Source organism: Pseudophryne corroboree, chromosome 11 (genome assembly GCF_028390025.1).
Source record: "Pseudophryne corroboree isolate aPseCor3 chromosome 11, aPseCor3.hap2, whole genome shotgun sequence".
NCBI classification, from domain to species: Eukaryota; Metazoa; Chordata; class Amphibia; order Anura; family Myobatrachidae; genus Pseudophryne; species Pseudophryne corroboree.
Genome location: NC_086454.1, coordinates 208,853,387 through 208,878,749, shown reverse-complemented (window position 1 = coordinate 208,878,749; position 25,363 = coordinate 208,853,387). Strand labels below are relative to the sequence as shown.

The 25,363-nt window shown below is 48.2% G+C and overlaps 1 protein-coding gene across 1 annotated transcript in view; it reads right to left on the bottom strand.

The window, feature by feature from the left end:
* LOC134969339 (capping protein, Arp2/3 and myosin-I linker protein 3-like) overlaps positions 1-25,363 on the bottom strand; it is a 1,162,896-nt gene that overhangs the window by 1,031,250 nt on the left and 106,283 nt on the right. Inside the window, exon 5 of the mRNA XM_063945252.1 lies at positions 25,061-25,136. Coding sequence (XP_063801322.1) covers positions 25,061-25,136 — 76 coding nt within the window. The remainder of the gene's footprint in view (positions 1-25,060; positions 25,137-25,363) is intronic.

The following is a 25,363-nucleotide window of genomic DNA, read 5'->3' as shown; positions in this document are numbered from 1 at the left end:
TTGCGGCCTAGGCCACTTTAGTATTGTTTTATTGTACTGGTGCATTTGCGGAGGTTTCCGCTTCCATAGTCCTCTCCGGTACTCGGCGGTGCCGTGTAGGAGAGTGGACAAGTGGAATATTTTGGTTGTTCTTTTCTCTGGCGGTAAGTCGCGCATACTTTTAGTTTCAGGGTTGCCAGTAGCCCCTGGCCTTGTTGTTTAGTTAGAGGGCCCCTTGTTATCACCCTGTCTCAGTCCACTCTTTGTCTCTCATTAAGACCTGAGGGGGCATCGGAGTTGGGCAGACGTAATCCGCCCTTCAAACGCGGCTGCCATGGGACCAAGAAACCATAGTCTCGCAAGAGTGTACTGACAGCACGGGTGAGACAACGGAGATAGGGTGCCAGGGGCTATTCCCATTCCATTTCCCTTTCCCAGCATTACGTCCTGGTATTTAGGTCCCACCATATAAGATCTCCCCTGACCTGAGTATCAGGATCATAACAATATCACCGGCCCAAAACATAAAAAAAAAAAAAAAAGGGGTTTAATTTTTTCCATTCTTTGTTTTGGTGAGTCTAAAAATTCGGCTTCATGAATCCGGCAGTTTTAGGGCCGAATCCCGGTCAGCTTTTGGTTAACCAAATTCAAGAACTAACTCAGATGGTTCAGGACCTTACTCTTCGGGTGAAATCGCAGGAAGATCTTTTGCGAGCCTCCCCGAGTGTGGTCCCAGAACCAAAAATGCATTTACCTGACCGTTTTTTGGGTCACCGAAAAGATTTCTTTAATTTTAAGGAAGCTTGTAAGCTTTATTTTCGTTTAAGGCCTCGTTCCTCTGGTACTGAGTCTCAGCGGGTTGTAATAGTTATGTCATTGCTCCAGGGTGATCCTCAGACATGGGCGTTTGGGTTAAGAACAGATGATCCTGCCTTGTTGTCAGTAGACGCCTTTTTTAAATCTTTAGGCCTGTTATATGATGACCCAGATAGAGAGGCTTCAGCTGAGAGTCACCTGCGTGCCCTTAAACAAGATAAAAATCCAGCAGAGGTGTATTGTACTGAATTTCGCCGTTGGTCGAACGACTGTGGCTGGAATGACCCGGCCCTGCGCAGTCAGTTTCGCCTCGGTTTGTCTGAACTTATTAAAGACAGTCTCCTTCAGTACCCTGCTCCTGAGACTCTTGACAAACTCATGGAGCTTGCTATTAAAATAGATCGTCGTCTCCGAGAGCGGAGGGCTGAAAGAGGAACAACTTTTAGACCTAATCCTTGTGTTTATACCTTTCCTGAGGACGTCGAGGAGCCCATGCAGATGGGTCTCTCCCGGCTGTCCCCAGAGGAAAGAACCAGAAGATTAACGTCTGGTCTTTGTTTGTATTGTGGTGGTAAGGGACATATTGCTCGTAACTGCCCGAATAAGTCGGGAAACGCTCTGACCAAGTGAATTGTGAGGGGGTTCACTTGGGTCTGCAGCTAATCTCCTCAAATGATTCTCTTTTAGTTCCTGTTAAGATTTCCTTTGGCAGCCTCAGTTCATTGGTGTCGGCCTTCGTCGACAGTGGAGCTGCAGGAAATTTTATGGACTTAGCTTGGACTAAGGCTTTAGGCATTCCACAGATACCATTGGATAAACGTATCACCATGCACGGCTTGGATGGGGGTCCGCTTTCCAATGGGATAATTACTCACCGCACACCTCCAGTATTATTGACAGTGGGGGCCTTACATTCAGAAGACATAGAATTTTACCTTACACATTGTCCGGCAGTTCCTGTAGTTTTGGGTCACCCCTGGCTTGCCTTTCATAATCCCACCATAGATTGGCGGTCTGGGGAGATTTCCCAATGGGGTCCTTTTTGTGTTAAGGAATGTATTTCCCATCCAGTCCGGGTTGCAGCAGTCGTCCCAGAACTTATTCCTGTGGAATGTCAGGATTTTGCCGATGTTTTCTCCAAAGGCAATGCGGACATTCTGCCTCCCCATCGGTCCTATGACTGTGCGATAGAGTTAGTACCAGGTGCCACTTTGCCTAAGGGGAGATTATATGCCCTGTCCGGGCCAGAAACCACGGCCATGAATAATTACATTCAGGAAAACCTGAAAAAAGGCTTTATTAGGCCTTCGAAATCTCCGTTGAGTGCAGGTTTTTTCTTTGTTGAGAAAAAAGATGGGTCACTCAGACCATGTATTGATTTTCGGGCTCTGAATAAAATCTCTGTTAAAAACACCTATCCTTTGCCATTGATTTCAGTGCTTTTTGATCAGTTACGCTCCGCCGTGATCTTTTCAAAAATCGATCTTAGGGGAGCTTACAACCTCATCCGAATAAGATCTGGGGATGAGTGGAAGATGGCTTTCAGCACTCAGTCGGGTCACTATGAATACCTGGTGATGCCGTTTGGCCTGTCAAATGCTCCTGCGGTATTCCAAGACCTCATCAACGATGTTCTCCGTGACTTCCTTGGGAAGTTCGTGGTCGTTTATTTAGACGACATTTTGATATACTCTGAGTCTATGGAACAACATGTTGCCCAGGTGCGTCAGGTTTTTCAAAAATTATGAGAGAATCATTTATACGCTAAGCTTGAGAAGTGTGATTTTCACATCACAGAAGTGTCCTTCTTGGGGTACATTATCTCTCCCCAGGGATTTTTTATGGAACCGAAAAAACTTCAGGCCATCCTTAATTGGGCGCAACCCACTAATTTAAAAGCAATTCAGCGCTTTTTAGGGTTTGCAAATTATTATAGGCGGTTCATTCATACCTTTTCTGACCTGGTCGCTCCTATAGTAGCTTTGACTAAAAAAGGAGCGGATCCTTCCAATTGGTCGCCTGAAGCTGAGTCTGCCTTTCGGGCCTTGAAGCAGGCCTTTGTCTCGGCTCCTGTCCTCAGACACCCTAATCTGGAGCTCCCATTTATTGTTGAGGTTGATGCCTCAGAGGTTGGAGTGGGGGCTATCTTTCTCAGGAAGATCCGCAGTCTCAGGAGTTACATCCTTGTGCCTTCATGTCCAGGAAATTCTCCTCCGCAGAATCCATCTATGACGTTGGTAATCGAGAATTACTGGCAGTAAAATGGGCTTTCGAGGAGTGGAGGCATTGGCTGGAGGGAGCTAGGCATACTATTACAGTATTTACTGACCATAAAAACCTGCAATATATTGAGTCAGCTAAACGGCTTAATGCTCGGCAGGCACGTTGGGCATTGTTTTTTACTCGTTTCAGGTTTATTATCACCTTCAGGCCTGGTTCCAAGAATACGAAAGCTGATGCCCTGTCACGTTGCTTTCTTCCGGTTCACAATAGCAATCCTGTTACTACCCCCATAGTTCCATCTTCAGTCATCCGGGCAGGCCTCACACAGGATTTATTTACTCAGTTAAACCAGCTTCAACACCAGGCTCCTAGACTTACTCCTGCTGGTCGTCTTTTTGTCCCTGAATTTTTGAGAGGCACTGTTTTAGCTGAGTTTCATGACAACAAAGTCTCTGGTCATCCAGGTATCACTAAGACCTTGGAGCTGGTCTCTCGCTCGGTGTGGTGGCCTAGTCTTTCTAAAGACATAAAAGAATTTGTCCATTCCTGTCAGGTTTGTGCACAGCATAAGGTCCCTCGTTCGTTGCCGATCGGGCAACTCATACCTTTAGCCGTTCCTCTCAGGCCATGGTCTCATATATCCATGGATTTCGTGGTGGACCTTCCTCTTTCAGCCGGATGTCGAGTCATTTGGGTGGTAGTGGACCGTTTTAGTAAAATGGCTCATTTCATTGCTCTTCCCCGATTACTCTCTGCTCAAGGGTTGGCAGTTTTGTTCCTCCGCCATGTGTTCAGGCTCCATGGTTTGCCCACTGATATTGTCTCTGATCGGGGTCCGCAATTTATCGCACGATTCTGGAAACGTTTTTGTGCCTCATTGAATATGAAACTGTCTATAACATCTGGTTACCATCCACAGTCTAACGGGAAACCGAACGAGTCAACCAGTCATTAAAACAATATTTACGCTTGTATTCGGCCAAACTCCAGAATGATTGGTCTGACTTTCTTCCTTTAGCCGAATTTGCTTATAATAACTCCTGTCATTCCTCCACCAAGGAGTCCCCATTCTTTTCAGTCTTTGGTTTTCATCCTAGAGCCAACTCTTTTTTCCATCATTCTCCAGTCTCCTCCTTGACCTTAACCTCCCATCTCAGAACTATTTGGAGAAGAGTGTACCTTGCCCTGAGAAAAGCTGCCTTCTGAGAAAATAAATTTTCTGATAGGCTCCGACATCCTTGCACTTTTAAGGTGGGAGATAAGGTGTGGTTGTCAACTCGCAACATCATGCTCCGACAACCCTCGGCTAGATTGGGACCCAAATTTATTGGACCATTCCTTATCATTAAGAAGGTCAATCCAGTTGCTTTTCGGCCAAGATCTCTCAGAATTGGAAATACTTTTCCCTGTTCCCTTTTGAAACAGTATTTTTCTTCCAGGAGATTTCCTCGGAGGACTCCCCAGGGTAGGTCTCCGGTGGATGTGCAGGGACAACAGGAGTTTTTGGTAGAGAAGGTTTTAGATTCAAAAGTTTCCCGGGGCCGGCTTTACTTTTTGGTTCACTGGAAAGGCTATGGTCCGGAGGAAAGATCTTGGGTCATGGATAAGGATCTACATGCCCCTAAACTCAAGAGATTATTCTTTCAGGAATTTCCTCAGAAACATGGCTTTAGGGGTTCTTTAACCCCTCCTCAAGGGGGAAGTACTGTTAGGCGCCGGTCCGTGGCTTCCTCCTTGCCCGGCGCCTAGCAACTAGGACGCCGGGCGCGCCGAGCCGCCGGGACCTTAGCAACGGGGACGCCGCAGGCGGACCGCGTTCCCCGTTGCAGGGATTTATTAGTTAAAGTGTTCACACATGTTTCTCTGGTCGTGCAGCAAGGCAACTGCACGACATTTATTGTAATTAGTCTCTGTACTCTTATTGGAGGGTTCCCTGTTAAATGCCTCCTCAGTATCTCACACAGACGCCGGTGATAGCTTACTGCATGCTGCTCATGTTTGGTGAACGTCTGTTCCTGGTTAGCTGTGTCCGGTCCCTCCAGTTCTCTGAGTTCCTGAATCTTGGAGTTAATCACCTGGTCCCAAGGAATTCTTCTGGTCCTCATTTACCTGTGGCAGTCGATTGAGGTTCTCTCTTGGTTTCGTGAGTGGCGGCCCTGCCGCGTGTTGCGGCCTAGGCCACTTTAGTATTGTTTTATTGTACTGGTGCATTTGCGGAGGTTTCCGCTTCCATAGTCCTCTCCGGTACTCGGCGGTGCCGTGTAGGAGAGTGGACAAGTGGAATATTTTGGTTGTTCTTTTCTCTAGCGGTAAGCCGCGCATACTTTTAGTTTCAGGGTTGCCAGTAGCCCCTGGCCTTGTTGTTTAGTTAGAGGGCCCCTTGTTATCACCCTGTCTCAGTCCACTATTTGTCTCTCATTAAGACCTGAGGGGGCATCGGAGTTGGGCAGACGTAATCCGCCCTTCAAACGTGGCTGCCATGGGCCCAAGAAACCATAGTCTCGCAAGAGTGTACTGACAGCACGGGTGAGACAACGGAGATAGGGTGCCAGGGGCTATTCCCATTCCATTTCCCTTTCCCAGCATTACGTCCTGGTATTCAGGTCCCACCATATAAGATCTCCCCTGACCTGAGTATCAGGATCATAACACCTAGATTCTAGGCAAGGCAAGATAAGGCTGGAACTGGAGCTTGTCTGAATAGACTTCCAGACTAGGTCTCACATACACAATCAGGAGCTCAGGTGACACAGGTAATGTACTCAAGATTTTTGGCAGGACAGGGTACACAGGATTCCAACAGAACTGGGTATCACAAGTAATATAATAGCACTAACTGCACAGGTTCTAGATACCACCATAGGACAGGGACCGGAACCAGGTACAAACCGGAATAAAAATCTATAACCAGCATCTGGTAGAGGGCAGGCTGGGTAATAAAGGGAGCAAGTCCCAATCAGGATGGCTGGAAAAGGACAAGCCCCCTGAAACACAGATTAACTGCAGCTGGAAAATCAGACACAAGGTAATGGCCTAATTATCTGACAGATGAAACTGTGGCCTACACATACAGGAGACAGACTGCAGTTACACAGAACACAAACAGGAATGAGTAACAGCGGTGGCTCATAACAGACATAGGTAAAGAGCAGGAATGCACCTGACTCAAGCGCAGTGGAGAATAATTTCCGTGTTGTGCACAGTTCTCAAACCCTTCGTCACATGTGAAGTTAGTTGGGACACTGCCAGCTTGAGTCAGGTCATTCCCCTCATCAGGCTTTTGCAGAAGCAGCTGGAGAAAGTAAAGGCATAGCTGAAATGGAGCGATTTTGCTAAGTATGTGGGATTTGTAGATAAAGCCCTTCATTCACTTTGCCAGGATTCAAGGGTCCTCAATCTCTTGAAATCAGATAACTACATTTTGGTGACCGCCTCCTAGGTTTAAGTCATACGTTGTGTCTTTCTATCCAACGGGCACAAATCTGGAGAGATGCAAAGAGCTGTTGGTGAGAAAATTGTCAGCTCAAACGGAACATGACAGGGCAACATCTCTTCCTTCCTTTTCTCCGGCAACTGCGGCTGCGAGGAAAAATCTAAATTTTCCAAAGAGACACGCTGGTGATGCAGGTCAGTCAGGAACAAGTTTTGACATCTGGTCTGGACTGAAGGAGCTGCCTACAATTACTGACATGTCTACTGTCACTGCATATGATGCTGTCACCATTGAAAGAATGGTTGATGACTATTTCAGTGATAGCATCCAAATAGGCATGTCAGATAGTCTGTTTCAATACTGGCAGGAAATAGCGTCAATTTGGAGGCCCTTGCACAAACTGACTTTGTTTTACTTAAGTTGACCACACTCCAGTGTGTACTCAGAAAGAGTTTTTAATGCAGCTGGGAACCTTGTGAGCGATAGGTGTAGGAGGTTATTTCCCCAAAATGTGGAAAAGATGATGTTCATCAAAATTAATTACAAATTCCACGAGGAAGACCTTTACCAGCAATTGCCTCCAAAAAGTACAGAGATACCTGTGATGGTGGATTCCAGCGGGGACAAATTAATAGTATATGAAGAGGATGTACACACTGATGGGGGTGAAGAATCGGATGCTGATGATGACATTGTGCTATCTAAAGTACTAAAGTCATTTTGTGCACTGCCCATTGCCAGCTTGTTTTGTGGGGGTCCAAACAAACCATTCATTTCAGCCACAAGTGACCATCCTTGTAGTGGAGATGATTGGTTTGTTAAACTTTGCATGTCCTGTTTAATATACATCATAAGGGTGGGTGGAAAGAGCCCAAGGACAATTCCATCTTGCACCTCGTTTCTTTGCATTATGTGCTCTTTGGAGCATTTTTTTGGCATCATTTATAAAATGGATATCCTGTCTGCCACTGCAGTGCCACTCCTAGATGTGCCACGTGTTTGTGCTGCCAACTGCTGTTGCTTAGCTTAGTCATTCAGCTACCTCTATGCAACCGTTTTGCCTAAACTGGATAAAAACAATATTGTGAGCTGTGAGGTGTTCAAAATAGACTGGAAATGAATGTTATTGAGGTTAATAATACTGCAGAAACAAAATCACCCCCAAATTCTGCAATTCTAACTGTTTTTATGGGTTTAAAAAAAAATACAGATCCAAAACCAGCAACGGCGGTTTTGGTAAAACTAGGGAGGCCAATCCCGGGATTGGCAGGATCCCGAGTTTAAGGTCCAAAAATGGCCAGGATTCAATCCCGGGATTGGAAGCTCCAATCCCGGGGATTGAGGGATCAGCGTTGAGCGTCCTCAAGATGCTCAGACGCTGCCTGGCTCCCGGCTCCCCAGCGCTGCATGACGTGCAGTCACAGGTCACGCTGTGCCGTTACCCACCGCCGAGAGGGAGAAGAGGATGTCTCCCTGCCTGCCCTGCATGTATTTTGAGTTATGTGTGTGAGGCAGGCAGGGCAGGCACATAGGCAAAAGCTGGGATTGACCATTTTTCAATCCCGATACCCGGGATTGAAAAAAATGGTCCGGGATTGGCCTCCCTAGGCAAAACCAATACAGATCCAAAACACGAAGGAGTACAGATTCAAAACCAGCACACAATACCCAAAAAATGGCCCAGCGCACACCCCTACTTCTAACATATTGCAGGTGTGGGATCCTATCAAAGTCCCTGTCTTATTGCTGCAAGAACAATTTTAAGAAATAATAATTATCAGGTCAAGCACAGCCATCCCTAATCAATATAACGCCCTAGGCAAGATTTCGGCTGGTGCCTCCTAGCACCGCTGCTAGTTCTGCCTCTGACCCTGCACCCCTTTCCGGGGGCAGATTGGGATCGAACAGCAGCCTGGGAAATTTATTGAAGCAGCCCAAGAGGGCGGGGTCACTCCTCAGAGGTCCTGATTCTGATATAGACACAGTTGGGGCCGCCTTTGCTTTACGACTTTATGCTGCTACAATGCCCTTCCCTGATGTACGTTTGAATATACAAGGACTGATATACCCACTTTCAGTGTCTACTGACACTGCAGTCATGCCTTTAATCTACTTCTGATTTTATGGATTTTTCTTTCTACAAACCCCTTTTTTTAACCTTATACAGTATGTTTCAAAGTACAAGGAGTGGAAGCACACACTACATACAGCACAGTACAGGAAGGGAGCACACACTACATACAGCACACCAGGGGCGGAACTCCCGGAGGCAATGGAGTCAGTTGCCGCCGGGCTCCGGACCTGTAGGGGGCACCTCCTCCACTGTAGAGCACATCAGCCTCCTCCCCCTCTCTATATAAAACAGTACAGTCGCCACCTCACCGCACAATCCAGACACGGAGCTCCCCCCCCCCTGTCCCCCGCTCCCACTGCCTATGCCAAGGCAGATAGGGGGCTGGGCAGAGTGCATGTAGTAGCTGACCCAGGGTGACACTGACAGAGCACCGCTGCTCTCTCCCTTCTTCCCTGCTGCCCCAGGGAGGGGAAAAATTACCTTCTAGCCGTTTCCGCAGCAGAAGAGCAGACTGCGGCTCCGTCATGCTGTTCCAATGCGGGTCAGTGACACGGGAGAGGGGGGAGCACAGCTGCTCCGAGCTGTCACCTCTGTCTCCCTTCCCGGCTCCTCTCACTCTCTGTCCCCCTCCGCGCTCTGGCCTCGGTGGTTCAAGTATGTGCAGGCCGCCGCGCACTTTTCACTCTGCACCCTGCTGCCTAGTGCCTTACCGCCGAGATCCAGGAGCAAGGCGACAGCTTGAGAGTACATCATGGCCCCGCATGCTGTCAGAGAAGAAGCGGCACCTTCCCACACTGTCTGACCGCTGGCTCATTGGCTTAAAGGTGAGGGCTGCTACCAGTAAAGCGGAGGAGGGGGGCGCTGAGAGACAAGGGAGATGCAGCTGAAAAACAGAGTGAAAGTGGAGGCTGAGAGGCACAGAGTGAGGTGGGGGGCAGGCTGAGAGGCAGAGAGTGAAGGGGAGCAGGCTGAGAAGCACAGAGTGAAAGGGGCAGACTGAGAGGAACAGAATGAAGGGGGCAGGCTAAGAGGCACAGGGTGAAGGGGGAGCAGGCTGAGAGACACAGAGTGAAGGGCACTGGCTGAGAGGCACAGCATGAAAGGGGAGCAGTTGGAGGGACATGGGGCGGGATGTACTATATGTCATCGCCGCCCCTCGCCGCCGACCACAGCGATACTAATCGCATATGTACTACTAACATATGCAATTAGTATCGCAATGCGGTATAGGAGGCCCCCGTGATGATGTGTGCAGGGGTTCGGCGGGGGTCAGCATGGGTATCCGTCACCTCCCAGACCCGGGAGATGATGTGTGCAGGGAGTCCCCGGGCTCCTCCTCCTCCCCCCCTGCAGCCCGAAGGAGATAAGGCTGTGTTGCTGGGGAGAAGGAGGAGGGGGGGGGCCGCACCAGCAACAGGTCAGTCACACACAGGTATGTCGGGGGAAGAAGGGTCGTCGTGAGCGGCGGGGGGGGGGGAGGGCGGCGGGATGCGGCGGTGGCGGTAAGAATCCCATAGGCTTCTATAGGGTAGCGCCATAAAAAGATGGTGATACCCTATGGGGCGAAAACGCGGCGGTCGGGGCTTAGTACATATGAAAATGTTGTAAAACGGGGGTTTTACCGCATTTTCCCTTTAGAACATCCCACCCATAGAGTGAAAGAAGAGCAGGATGAGAGGCACAGAGCAATGGGGTGGGGCAGGCTGAGAGGCACAGACTGAAGGAGGAGCAGGCTGAGAGGCACAGACTGAAGGTGGAGGCTGAGAGGCACAGAGGGATGGGGGGCATGCTGAGAGGTACAGGGTGAAGAGGGTAGGTTGAAAGACACAGAGTGAGGACTGCAAGGCAGAGTGAAGGGGTGAAGCTGAGAGGCACAAAGTAAAGGGGTGAGGGTTAGAGGCAGAGTGATGGAGGAGCAGACTGAGAGGCACAGAGTGAAGGGGTGGCAGACTGAGTAGCACAGAGTAAAGGGGGCAGGCTGAGAGACACAGAGTGAAGGGTGGTAGGTTGAGAGACACCGAGTGAATGGTGTAGGGTGAGAGGCATAGGGTGGAGAGGACAGGCTGAGAGACATAGAGTGAAGGCTGCAAGGCACAGAGTGAAGGGGTGAGGCTATGAGGCAGAGTGATGGGGGCAGACTGAGAGACACAGAGTGATGGGGGGCAGTCTGAGAGACACGGTGAAGGGTGGGAGGCATTGAGGCACAGAGTGAAGGGGAAGTTGAGGGCCACAAGTGATGGGATGGTGAGAGATGCAGACGGGAGATGCTGGCGTGGCAAAGAGATGACTCAGGGAGGAGATGATGGTGTGAATGAGAGACAACGCAGGTGGTAGATGATGGTATGGCTGAGAGTCGACTCAGGGAGGAGATGATTGTGTGGCTGAGAGACATGGGGGGGAGATGATGGTGTGCCTGAGAGACGCAGGGGAAATGATTGTCTGGCGGAGAGATGCCAAGGGCAGGAAGTGACACGAGTCTGGTTGAATTGCTATTGTACATTGATAACCATGGTAATATTTCTACACAAACAGGCATCTTCTGTACCATGTGATATCCTACATGAATAGTGAATACTGACTGAAGACGCTGTCTGCCCAGGAAGGATACATTTCTTCAGAGGTTCCCCATTGTGAGAAACCACCAAATAGGTAAGGTGCATATGGAATGGAAAGCCAATAGGCGGTGCTAAACATGCTCGACAGGGGGTGCTAGACACGACCAGTAGGTGGTGCTAGACATGCCCATCTGGCAGTGCACCCCCTAATAAAATGCGCTGTGCATGTTTGGGCCAGACTGCTTTAATAAAAGAGCCACTGAGGAGAGGCGGAGTGCCAATCAGCATATGCGCGGCGCTCCCCCTCTGTGACCGAAACTCAGTGATCTGTCCAGTACACTGACTGAGAAGCCGGCTGGAAGACAGAGTGCAGCGAGGAGGGTGACACGCTGTTAGTGCCTGCTGATGAGAGAGTTGTGTCAATGTGTGTACAATGGGGTTAGTAATGCAGTGTAGGGCATAGAGGGGTCTGTAATGTAGTGTAGGGTACAGTGGGGTCAGATATGTAGTGTAGGGTACAGAGGGGTCAGTAATTAAGTATAGGGTATAAATGGGTCAATAGTTTAGTGTAGGGTATAGAGGTGTGAGTGATTTAGTGTCGGGTATAGAGGGATCAGTGATTTAGTGTAGGTTATAGAGGGGTCAGTTGTGTAGTGGCGGGTATAGAGGGGTCAGTAATTTAGTAGCAGGTACAGAGGGGTCAGTGATGAAGTGGTGGGTATAGAGGAGTCAGCTAAAATACTAATAATTTTTTGTAAGGGGGGGGGGGGGGGGGCACAACTTTATTCTTGCCTCCGAGCAACTGGGATGAACTTACGTCACTGCAGCACACAGTACAGGGAGGGAGCACACACTAAATACAGTACAGTACAGGGGGGAGCACACACTACATACAGCACAGTACAGGAAGGGAGCACACACTACATACAGCACAGTACAGGGAGAGAGCACACACTACATACAGCACAGTACAGGGAGAGAGCACACACTACATACAGCACAGTACAGGGAGGGAGCACACACTACATACAGCACAGTACAGGGGGGAGCACACACTACATACAGCACAGTACAGGGGGGAGCACACACTACATACAGCACAGTACAGGGAGGGAGCACACACTACATACAGCACAGTACAGGGAGGAGGAGCACACACTACATACAGCACAGTACAGGGAGGGAGCACACACTACATACAGCACAGTACAGGGAGGGAGCACACACTACATACAGCACAGTACAGGGAGGGAGCACACACTACATACAGCACAGTACAGGGAGGGAGCACACACTACATACAGCACAGTCACGGGAGCGAGTACACACTACATACAGCACAGTACAGGGGGGGAGCACACACTACATACAGCACAGTACAGGGAGGGAGCACACACTACATACAGTACAGGAAGGGAGTACACACTACATACAGCACAGTACAGGGGGGAGCACACACTACATACAGCACAGTACAGGGAGGGAGCACACACTACATACAGCACAGTACAGGGAGGGAGCACACACTACATACAGTACAGGGAGGGAGGGGGAGCACACACTACATACAGCACAGTACAGGGAGGGATCACACACTACATACAGTACAGGGAGGGAGTACACACTACATACAGTACAGGGAGGGAGCACACAATACATACAGCACAGTACAGGGAGGGAGCACACACTACATACAGCACAGTACAGGGGGGAGCACACACTACATACAGCACAGTACAGGGAGGGAGCACACACTACATACAGTACAGGGAGGGAGCACACACTACATACAGCACAGTACAGGGGGTGTGCACACACTACATGCAGCACAGCACAGGGAGGGAACACACACAATACATACAGCACAGTACAGGGAGGGGGAGCACACACTACATACAGCACAGTACAGGGGGGGAGCACACACTACATACAGCACAGTACAGGGAGGGAGCACACACTACATACAGTACAGGAAGGGAGTACACACTACATACAGCACAGTACAGGGGGGAGCACACACTACATACAGCACAGTACAGGGAGGGAGCACACACTACATACAGTACAGGGAGGGAGTACACACTACATACAGTACAGGGAGGGAGTACACACTACATACAGTACAGGGAGGGAGCACACAATACATACAGCACAGTACAGGGAGGGAGCACACACTACATACAGCACAGTACAGGGGGGAGCACACACTACGTACAGCACAGTACAGGGAGGGAGCACACACTACATACAGTACAGGGAGGGAGCACACACTACATACAGCACAGTACAGGGGGGAGCACACACTACATACAGCACAGTACAGGGAGGGAGCACACACTACATACAGCACAGTACAGGGAGGGAGCACACACTACATACAGTACAGGGAGGGAGTACACACTACATACAGCACAGTACAGGGGGGAGCACACACTGCATACAGCACAGTACAGGGAGGGAGCACACACTACATACAGTACAGGGAGGGAGCACACACTACATACAGCACAGTACAGGGGGGAGCACACACTACATACAGCACAGTACAGGGAGGGAGCACACACTACATACAGCACAGTACAGGGAGGGAGCACACACTACATACAGTACAGGGAGGGAGTACACACTACATACAGTACAGGGAGGGAGCACACAATATATACAGCACAGTACAGGGAGGGAGCACACACTACATACAGCACAGTACTGGGGGGAGCACACACTACATACAGCACAGTACAGGGAGGGAGCACACACTACATACAGCACAGTACAGGGAGGGAGCACACACTACATACAGCACAGTACAGGGAGGGAGCACACACTACATACAGTACAGGGAGGGAGTACACACTACATACAGCACAGTACAGGGGGGAGCACACACTACATACAGCACAGTACAGGGAGGGAGCACACACTACATACAGTACAGGGAGGGAGCACACACTACATACAGCACAGTACAGGGGGTGTGCACACACTACATGCAGCACAGCACAGGGAGGGAACACACACACTACATACAGCACAGTACAGGGAGGGGGAGCACACACTACATACAGCACAGTACAGGGGGGGGGGTGCACACACTACATGCAGCACAGCACAGGGAGGGAGCACACACTACATACAGCACAGTACAGGGAGGGAGCACACACTACATACAGAACAGTACAGGGAGGGGGAGCACACACTACATACAGCACAGTACAGGGAGGGTGCACACACTACATACAGCACAGTACAGGGAAGGAGCACACACTACATACAGCACAGTACAGGGAGGGAGCACACACTACATACAGCACAGTACAGGGAGGGAGCACACACTACATACAGCACAGTACAGGGAGGGAGCACAGACTACATACAGCACAGTACAGGGAGGGAGCACACACTACATACAGCACAGTACAGGGAGGAGCACAAACTACATACAGCACAGTACAGGGAGGGGGAGCACACACTACATACAGCACAGTACAGGGGGGAGCACACACTACATACAGCACAGTACAGGGAGGGAGCACACACTACATACAGCACAGTACAGGGAGGGAGCACACACTACAAACAGCACAGTACAGGGAGGGAGCACACACTACATACAGCACAGTATAGGAAGGGAGCACACACTACATACAGTACAGGAAGGGGGAACACACACTACATACAGCACAGTACAGGGAGGGGGAGCACATACTACATACAGCACAGTACAGGGAGGGAGCACACACTACGTACAGCTCAGTACAGGGAGGGAGCACACACTACATACAGCACAGTACAGGGAGAGAGCACACACTACATACAGCACAGTACAGGGAGGGAGCACACACTACATACAGCACAGTACAGGGAGGGAGCACACACTACATACAGCACAGTACAGGGAGGGAGCACACACTACATACAGCACAGTACAGGGAGGGAGCACACACTACATACAGCACAGTATAGGAAGGGAGCACACACTACATACAGTACAGGGAGGGGGAGCACACACTACATACAGCACAGTACAGGGAGGGGGAGCACACACTACATACAGCACAGTACAGGGAGGGGGAGCACACACTACATACAGTACAGGGAGGGGGAGCACACACTACGTACAGCACAGTACAGGGAGGGGGAGCACACACTACGTACAGCACAGTACAGGGAGGGGGAGCACACACTACGTACAGCACAGTACAGGGAGGGGGAGCACACACTACATACAGCACAGTACAGGGAGGGGGAGCACACACTACATACAGTACAGGGAGGGAGCACACACTACGTACAGCACAGTACAGCAAGGGAGAACACACACAAGAAGTGAAACACAGACACAGGGGACCAGCACATCAGAATCTGTCCAAGTGGCCAATCAGCTGCTGATTACATACATAGCCACCACATTATATACATAGCTACCACATCACACGTATAGTACTGCATTACATGTATAGCACCGTACTACACAAATAACACGAATAGCACCACATTACACGTATAGCACCGCATTATACTAATAGCACCTCAATATACAAATAGCACCACATTACACACGTAGCTACTGCATTACATAAATAATCCCATCATCATGGGCAGACATTGGGCAGCTATAGGGCTCAACAACTTTGCATAAGAGATTGTCCCAGGGCTGGCTGTAAGTGCAACCTGATCAGCTGGCATCCTGAGAACAAAGTACGTCCTGCTCCTTAGAGATGAGCGGGTTCGGTTTCTTTGAATCCGAACCCGCACGAACTTCACTTTTTTTTTCACGGGTCCGAGCGACTCGGATCTTCCCGCCTTGCTCGGTTAACCCGAGCGCGCCCGAACGTCATCATGACGCTGTCGGATTCTCGCGAGACTCGGATTCTATATAAGGAGCCGCGCGTCGCCGCCATTTTCACACGTGCATTGAGATTGATAGGGAGAGGACGTGGCTGGCGTCCTCTCCATTAGAATAGATTAGAAGAGAGAGAGAGAGAGAGAGATTGTGCAGACAGAGTTTACCACAGTGACCAGTGCAGTTGTTGTTAAGTTAACTTTTATTTAATATATCCGTTCTCTGCTATATCCGTTCTCTGCCTGAAAAAAACGATACACAGCAGTCACACAGTGTGACTCAGTCTGTGTGCACTCAGCTCAGCCCAGTGTGCTGCACATCAATGTATAAAAGCTTATAATAATTGTGGGGGAGACTGGGGAGCACTGCAGGTTGTTATAGCAGGAGCCAGGAGTACATAATATTATATTAATTTAAAATTAAACAGTGCACACTTTTGCTGCAGGAGTGCCACTGCCAGTGTGACTAGTGGTGACCAGTGCCTGACCACCAGTATAGTAGTATATTGTTGTATACTATCTCTTTATCAACCAGTCTATATTAGCAGCAGACACAGTACAGTGCGGTAGTTCACGGCTGTGGCTACCTCTGTGTCGGCAGTCGGCACTCGGCAGGCCATCCATAATTGTATAATTATATACGACCTAACCGTGGTATTTTTTTTTCTTTCTTTATACCGTCGTCATAGTCATACTAGTTGTTACGAGTATACTACTATCTCTTTATCAACCAGTGTACAGTGCGGTAGTTCACGGCTGTGGCTACCTCTGTGTCGGCAGTCGGCAGGCAGTCCGTCCATCCATAATTGTATTATTATAATATATACCACCTAACCGTGGTTTTTTTTTCATTCTTTATACCGTCATAGTGTCATACTAGTTGTTACGAGTATACTACTATCTCTTTATCAACCAGTGTACAGTGCGGTAGTTCACGGCTGTGGCTACCTCTGTGTCGGCAGTCGGCAGGCAGTCCGTCCATCCATAATTGTATTATAATATATACCACCTAACCGTGGTTTTTTTTTCATTCTTTATACCGTCATAGTGTCATACTAGTTGTTACGAGTATACTACTATCTCTTTATCAACCAGTGTACAGTGCGGTAGTTCACGGCTGTGGCTACCTCTGTGTCGGCAGTCGGCAGGCAGTCCGTCCATCCATAATTGTATTATAATATATACCACCTAACCGTGGTTTTTTTTTCATTCTTTATACCGTCATAGTCAGTCATACTAGTTGTTACGAGTATACTACTATCTCTTTATCAACCAGTGTACAGTGCGGTAGTTCACGGCTGTGGCTACCTCTGTGTCGGCACTCGGCAGGCAGTCCGTCCATCCATAATTGTATTATAATATATACCACCTAACCGTGATTTTTTTTTCATTCTTTATACCGTCATAGTGTCATACTAGTTGTTACGAGTATACTACTATCTCTTTATCAACCAGTGTACAGTGCGGTAGTTCACGGCTGTGGCTACCTCTGTGTCGGCAGTCGGCAGGCAGTCCGTCCATCCATAATTGTATTATAATATATACCACCTAACCGTGGTTTTTTTTTCATTCTTTATACCGTCATAGTGTCATACTAGTTGTTACGAGTATACTACTATCTCTTTATCAACCAGTGTACAGTGCGGTAGTTCACGGCTGTGGCTACCTCTGTGTCGGCAGTCGGCAGGCAGTCCGTCCATCCATAATTGTATTATAATATATACCACCTAACCGTGGTTTTTTTTTCATTCTTTATACCGTCATAGTCAGTCATACTAGTTGTTACGAGTATACTACTATCTCTTTATCAACCAGTGTACAGTGCGGTAGTTCACGGCTGTGGCTACCTCTGTGTCGGAACTCGGCAGGCAGTCCGTCCATCCATAATTGTATTACAATATATACCACCTAACCGTGGTTTTTTTTTCATTCTTTATACCGTCATAGTCAGTCATACTAGTTGTTACGAGTATACTACTATCTCTTTATCAACCAGTGTACAGTGCGGTAGTTCACGGCTGTGGCTACCTCTGTGTCGGAACTCGGCAGGCAGTCCGTCCATCCATAATTGTATTACAATATATACCACCTAACCGTGGTTTTTTTTTCATTCTTTATACCGTCATAGTCAGTCATACTAGTTGTTACGAGTATACTACTATCTCTTTATCAACCAGTGTACAGTGCGGTAGTTCACGGCTGTGGCTACCTCTGTGTCGGAACTCGGCAGGCAGTCCGTCCATCCATAATTGTATTATTATAATATATACCACCTAACCGTGGTTTTTTTTTCATTCTTTATACCGTCATAGTGTCATACTAGTTGTTACGAGTATACTACTATCTCTTTATCAACCAGTGTACAGTGCGGTAGTTCACGGCTGTGGCTACCTCTGTGTCGGCACTCGGCAGGCAGTCCGTCCATCCATAATTGTATTACAATATATACCACCTAACCGTGGTTTTTTTATACCACCTAACCGTGGCAGTCCGTCCATAATTGTATACTAGTATCCAATCCATCCATCTCCATTGTTTACCTGAGGTGCCTTTTAGTTCTGCCTATAAAATATGGAGAACAAAAAAGTTGAGGTTCCAAAATTAGGGAAAGATCAAGATCCACTTCCACCTCGTGCTGAAGCTGCTGCCACTAGTCATGGCCGAGACGATGAAATGCCAGCAACGTCGTCTGCCAAGGCCGATGCCCAATGTCATAGTACAGAGCATGTCAAATCCAAAACACCAAATATCAGAAAAAAAAGGACTCCAAAACCTAAAATAAAATTGTCGGAGGAGAAGCGTAAACTTGCCAATATGCCATTTACCACACGGAGTGGCAAGGAACAGCTGAGGCCCTGGCCTATGTTCATGGCTAGTGGTTCAGCTTCACATGAGGATGGAAGCACTCAGCCTCTCGCTAGAAAACTGAAAAGACTCAAGCTGGCAAAAGCACCGCAAAGAACTGTGCGTTCTTTGAAATCCCAAATCCACAAGGAGAGTCCAATTGTGTCGTTTGCGATGCCTGACCTTCCCAACACTGGACGTGAAGAGCATGCGCCTTCCACTATTTGCATGCCCCCTGCAAGTGCTGGAAGGAGCACCCGCAGTCCAGTTCCTGATAGTCAGATTGAAGATGTCAGTGTTGAAGTACACCAGGATGAGGAGGATATGGGTGTTGCTGGCGCTGGGGAGGAAATTGACCAGAAGGATTCTGATGGTGAGGTGGTTTGTTTAAGTCAGGCACCCGGGGAGACACCTGTTGTCCGTGGGAGGAATATGGCCGTTGACATGCCAGGTGAAAATACCAAAAAAATCAGCTCTTCGGTGTGGAGGTATTTCACCAGAAATGCGGACAACAGGTGTCAAGCCGTGTGTTCCCTTTGTCAAGCTGTAATAAGTAGGGGTAAGGACGTTAACCACCTCGGAACATCCTCCCTTATACGTCACCTGCAGCGCATTCATAATAAGTCAGTGACAAGTTCAAAAACTTTGGGTGACAGCGGAAGCAGTCCACTGACCAGTAAATCCCTTCCTCTTGTAACCAAGCTCACGCAAACCACCCCACCAACTCCCTCAGTGTCAATTTCCTCCTTCCCCAGGAATGCCAATAGTCCTGCAGGCCATGTCACTGGCAAGTCTGACGAGTCCTCTCCTGCCTGGGATTCCTCCGATGCATCCTTGCGTGTAACGCCTACTGCTGCTGGCGCTGCTGTTGTTGCCGCTGGGAGTCGATGGTCATCCCAGAGGGGAAGTCGTAAGCCCACTTGTACTACTTCCAGTAAGCAATTGACTGTTCAACAGTCCTTTGCGAGGAAGATGAAATATCACAGCAGTCATCCTACTGCAAAGCGGATAACTGAGTCCTTGACAACTATGTTGGTGTTAGACGTGCGTCCGGTATCCGCCGTTAGTTCACAGGGAACTAGACAATTTATTGAGGCAGTGTGCCCCCGTTACCAAATACCATCTAGGTTCCACTTCTCTAGGCAGGCGATACCGAGAATGTACACGGACGTCAGAAAAAGACTCACCAGTGTCCTAAAAAATGCAGTTGTACCCAATGTCCACTTAACCACGGACATGTGGACAAGTGGAGCAGGGCAGGGTCAGGACTATATGACTGTGACAGCCCACTGGGTAGATGTATGGACTCCCGCCGCAAGAACAGCAGCGGCGGCACCAGTAGCAGCATCTCGCAAACGCCAACTCTTTCCTAGGCAGGCTACGCTTTGTATCACCGCTTTCCAGAATACGCACACAGCTGAAAACCTCTTACGGCAACTGAGGAAGATCATCGCGGAATGGCTTACCCCAATTGGACTCTCCTGTGGATTTGTGGCATCGGACAACGCCAGCAATATTGTGTGTGCATTAAATATGGGCAAATTCCAGCACGTCCCATGTTTTGCACATACCTTGAATTTGGTGGTGCAGAATTTTTTAAAAAACGACAGGGGTGTGCAAGAGATGCTGTCGGTGGCCAGAAGAATTGCGGGACACTTTCGGCGTACAGGCACCACGTACAGAAGACTGGAGCACCACCAAAAACTACTGAACCTGCCCTGCCATCATCTGAAGCAAGAAGTGGTAACGAGGTGGAATTCAACCCTCTATATGCTTCAGAGGTTGGAGGAGCAGCAAAAGGCCATTCAAGCCTATACAATTGAGCACGATATAGGAGATGGAATGCACCTGTCTCAAGTGCAGTGGAGAATGATTTCAACGTTGTGCAAGGTTCTGATGCCCTTTGAACTTGCCACACGTGAAGTCAGTTCAGACACTGCCAGCCTGAGTCAGGTCATTCCCCTCATCAGGCTTTTGCAGAAGAAGCTGGAGGCATTGAAGAAGGAGCTAACACGGAGCGATTCCGCTAGGCATGTGGGACTTGTGGATGCAGCCCTTAATTCGCTTAACAAGGATTCACGGGTGGTCAATCTGTTGAAATCAGAGCACTACATTTTGGCCACCGTGCTCGATCCTAGATTTAAAGCCTACCTTGGATCTCTCTTTCCGGCAGACACAGGTCTGCTGGGGTTGAAAGACCTGCTGGTGACAAAATTGTCAAGTCAAGCGGAACGCGACCTGTCAACATCTCCTCCTTCACATTCTCCCGCAACTGGGGGTGCGAGGAAAAGGCTCAGAATTCCGAGCCCACCCGCTGGCGGTGATGCAGGGCAGTCTGGAGCGACTGCTGATGCTGACATCTGGTCCGGACTGAAGGACCTGACAACGATTACGGACATGTCGTCTACTGTCACTGCATATGATTCTCTCAACATTGATAGAATGGTGGAGGATTATATGAGTGACCGCATCCAAGTAGGCACGTCACACAGTCCGTACTTATACTGGCAGGAAAAAGAGGCAATTTGGAGGCCCTTGCACAAACTGGCTTTATTCTACCTAAGTTGCCCTCCCACAAGTGTGTACTCCGAAAGAGTGTTTAGTGCCGCCGCTCACCTTGTCAGCAATCGGCGTACGAGGTTACATCCAGAAAATGTGGAGAAGATGATGTTCATTAAAATGAATTATAATCAATTCCTCCGCGGAGACATTGACCAGCAGCAATTGCCTCCACAAAGTACACAGGGAGCTGAGATGGTGGATTCCAGTGGGGACGAATTGATAATCTGTGAGGAGGGGGATGTACACGGTGATATATCGGAGGGTGAAGATGAGGTGGACATCTTGCCTCTGTAGAGCCAGTTTGTGCAAGGAGAGATTAATTGCTTCTTTTTTGGGGGGGGTCCAAACCAACCCGTCATATCAGTCACAGTCGTGTGGCAGACCCTGTCACTGAAATGATGGGTTGGTTAAAGTGTGCATGTCCTGTTTTGTTTATACAACATAAGGGTGGGTGGGAGGGCCCAAGGATAATTCCATCTTGCACCTCTTTTTTCTTTTCTTTTTCTTTGCATCATGTGCTGATTGGGGAGGGTTTTTTGGAAGGGACATCCTGCGTGACACTGCAGTGCCACTCCTAGATGGGCCCGGTGTTTGTGTCGGCCACTAGGGTCGCTAATCTTACTCACACAGCTACCTCATTGCGCCTCTTTTTTTCTTTGCGTCATGTGCTGTTTGGGGAGGGTTTTTTGGAAGGGACATCCTGCGTGACACTGCAGTGCCACTCCTAGATGTGCCCGGTGTTTGTGTCGGCCACTAGGGTCGCTAATCTTACTCACACAGTCAGCTACCTCATTGCGCCTCTTTTTTTCTTTGCGTCATGTGCTGTTTGGGGAGGGTTTTTTGGAAGGGCCATCCTGCGTGACACTGCAGTGCCACTCCTAGATGGGCCCGGTGTTTGTGTCGGCCACTAGGGTCGCTAATCTTACTCACACAGCTACCTCATTGCGCCTCTTTTTTTCTTTGCGTCATGTGCTGTTTGGGGAGGGTTTTTTGGAAGGGACATCCTGCGTGACACTGCAGTGCCACTCCTAGATGGGCCCGGTGTTTGTGTCGGCCACTAGGGTCGCTTATCTTACTCACACAGCGACCTCGGTGCAAATTTTAGGACTAAAAATAATATTGTGAGGTGTGAGGTATTCAGAATAGACTGAAAATGAGTGTAAATTATGGTTTTTGAGGTTAATAATACTTTGGGATCAAAATGACCCCCAAATTCTATGATTTAAGCTGTTTTTTAGTGTTTTTGGAAAAAAACACCCGAATCCAAAACACACCCGAATCCGACAAAAATAATTCGGTGAGGTTTTGCCAAAACGCGTTCGAACCCAAAACACGGCCGCGGAACCGAACCCAAAACCAAAACACAAAACCCGAAAAATTTCAGGCGCTCATCTCTACTGCTCCTGTCTAGTCCCCAAACCATACACTGTGACCGGGGATGCACTAACCCTTACACCAACATGATAATGTAAATAATGTAATTAAAAATAACCCCTCTGTGGGTATAGTGAACCCAGCTCCGACCACTGCTATGCTGCTGTTTCCGGGCCGGGCTCATTGAAGAGACCTTTGGCCGGGGTCAGGGAGAGGATACTGCTGGGCTGGTTAACTTTCTCCAGGTTCCCCCATTGGTAGAACAGCTTCACCACTTTTCATGGCTAGCGGCACCCTTTTTAGCCTAACTTCCGTATTGCGTTCCAATGAACCGCAAGTACCACAGTGTGAGCCAGCCCATCCTGAGTGTGAATTGGCCTGGCTGAGGGGGATGTGGGACAGGCCCATCGGAATCTGTCATGGTGTCCTGGTGGGCCAATCCGCACCTGCCCCTTTCCCATCACCATCACCTCTCAGTCATAGCAGTCCTCAGTTTGGTGCTCCTACCCCCTATATTTTAAATAGGAATAGTGCACACATTCTGCGCGCAGCCCAAAAAGGGATGTGTTCTTTTGGGAAGGGGCATGGCCAAACAATAGTACCCCCAATCCAAATTACGCCGCACTGTAGTGCAACTTTATTCACATTATATCATGCGATAGTGTCCCTTATTCAGGTTACATCACTCAATAGTAGCACTTTAGCTTATCTACATTACAAATCATAGTAGTGCTCCTTATTTAGATTACATAACACTGAATTGCTCCTTATTCACATTACACCACAACATATTGCTCTTTATTCACATTAGAACATACAATAGTGCCCTTTCTATACGTAATGTATACACAGTAGAGCACCATATACACATAATGCCACACATTAGTAACGCCTTTATACACATAATACCACACAGTAATGCCCCTCACACATATGACACACATTATTAATGTCTCTAAAAGCATAATGCACCTTACACTTTATGCCAACCTTTATTAATGGCACATATAATGCCCCTTACACATTTGTTGGATATTGGGGGTAATTCAGACTGGTATCGCTGCAGTGGCAGCGATCACAGTCTGAATTACTATGCGCAGTGTGAATGCTCTGCAGGTGCACTGCGCATGTGCAGCCAGTGAGATGCGGGAGGGAGCGTGCCATCGGCATTAGAATGCCGTTGGCGGGATGCATTCTGGACAACGGAGGTGTGTCCCAACCGTTTGGGGGGCGGGCGGGCCACGGCGGCTGTGTGACGTCACAGCTGCTGCGACCTGAGATGTGGTGGGTAGCTCCCTGCCAGAGCACAGAAGCTGCGCAGGTAGGGAGCTACTCGCCAGGTACAAAAGCATTGCCGCCGTGTGATGCTTTTGTACCTATGCTGGGCGTCCCCCCGCATATCAGAGTACATGATCGCAGATGTGCTAAATTTAGCACATCTACGATCAACTCTGAATTACCCCCATTATTAATGCATTTATGCACGACACACATAATTCCCTTACATACAGTGCACTTGGAAAGTATTCACAACGCTTCACTTTTTCTACTTTTTGTTATGTTACAGCCTTATTTAAAAATCGAATCAATTAATTTTCTCTCTAAATTCTACACGCAATACCCCATAATGACAACATGAAAAAAGGTTTTTTGTGATTTTTGCAGTTATTAAAAATAAAAACTAAGAAATCTAACTCTCTCTGCACATGTTATATCTGCCCCCCCCCCCTGCAGTGCACATGATTTTGCCCTTTAGCTAACAAATTCGCTGCTGCGATCAGATCTGAATTACCCCCAATATTGCACAACAAAACTACCCACACACAGCACTCACATCGCCGCTCACACTGCTACCTCTGCCTCTGCTTGAATACAGATGTGTCCTCATACATCTTGCCTCAATATGCCATGCAGCTCCTGTCCAGCTCTGCTAACGTTGGACGCATTTTTGTGCAGAAACTGCAACTTATTTTCATTGCTATGTGATGCACAAGCAGCTACTGCTGATTAAAATAATATGTAGCATGCCTATATACTGTGTGCGACTGTGGCTGCATACAAAATACTACATTACAGATATTTCCAGGAAAAACACTGTAACTTAGAATTTCGTATGCAGATACAGCCGCAGTCACACACAGAATATAAGCATGCCACATATCATTTTAATCAGCAGAATCTGCTTGTGCCCCTAGGCATTTGCCTAGTTTGCCTATGCCTAGGGACGGCTCTGAGGTCAAGAACCCAATAATTAATAAATATGCCCCCAATAGAAAATGACAGGTGAAAATGAACCAGAGTAAATAAATGTATACAATTCTGAAAAAATATATTTTGTAATTGGAATATTCTACTTACCAATCGGAAATCTTTGCAGTGAAGTTTTGTGAACCATGGGTTAAACGATAATGAGGCCACTGCCAATGCAACATCACTGAGAAGAAGAATGATAATGTGAATATTTGCACATACATGTGAATCTATTCAGCAATAACAGTGATTCTTTCTATCTTTTTGGGGTTTTCTACAACCAAAAAAAAAGCACTTTGGAACCACCCAATAACAACATTAAAGATAAACATTCATTCCAATAAGTCCAACAGAAAAGGAATAAAAATATTTTGATCACACTATATAATGCAAATACATAAATTTTATTAT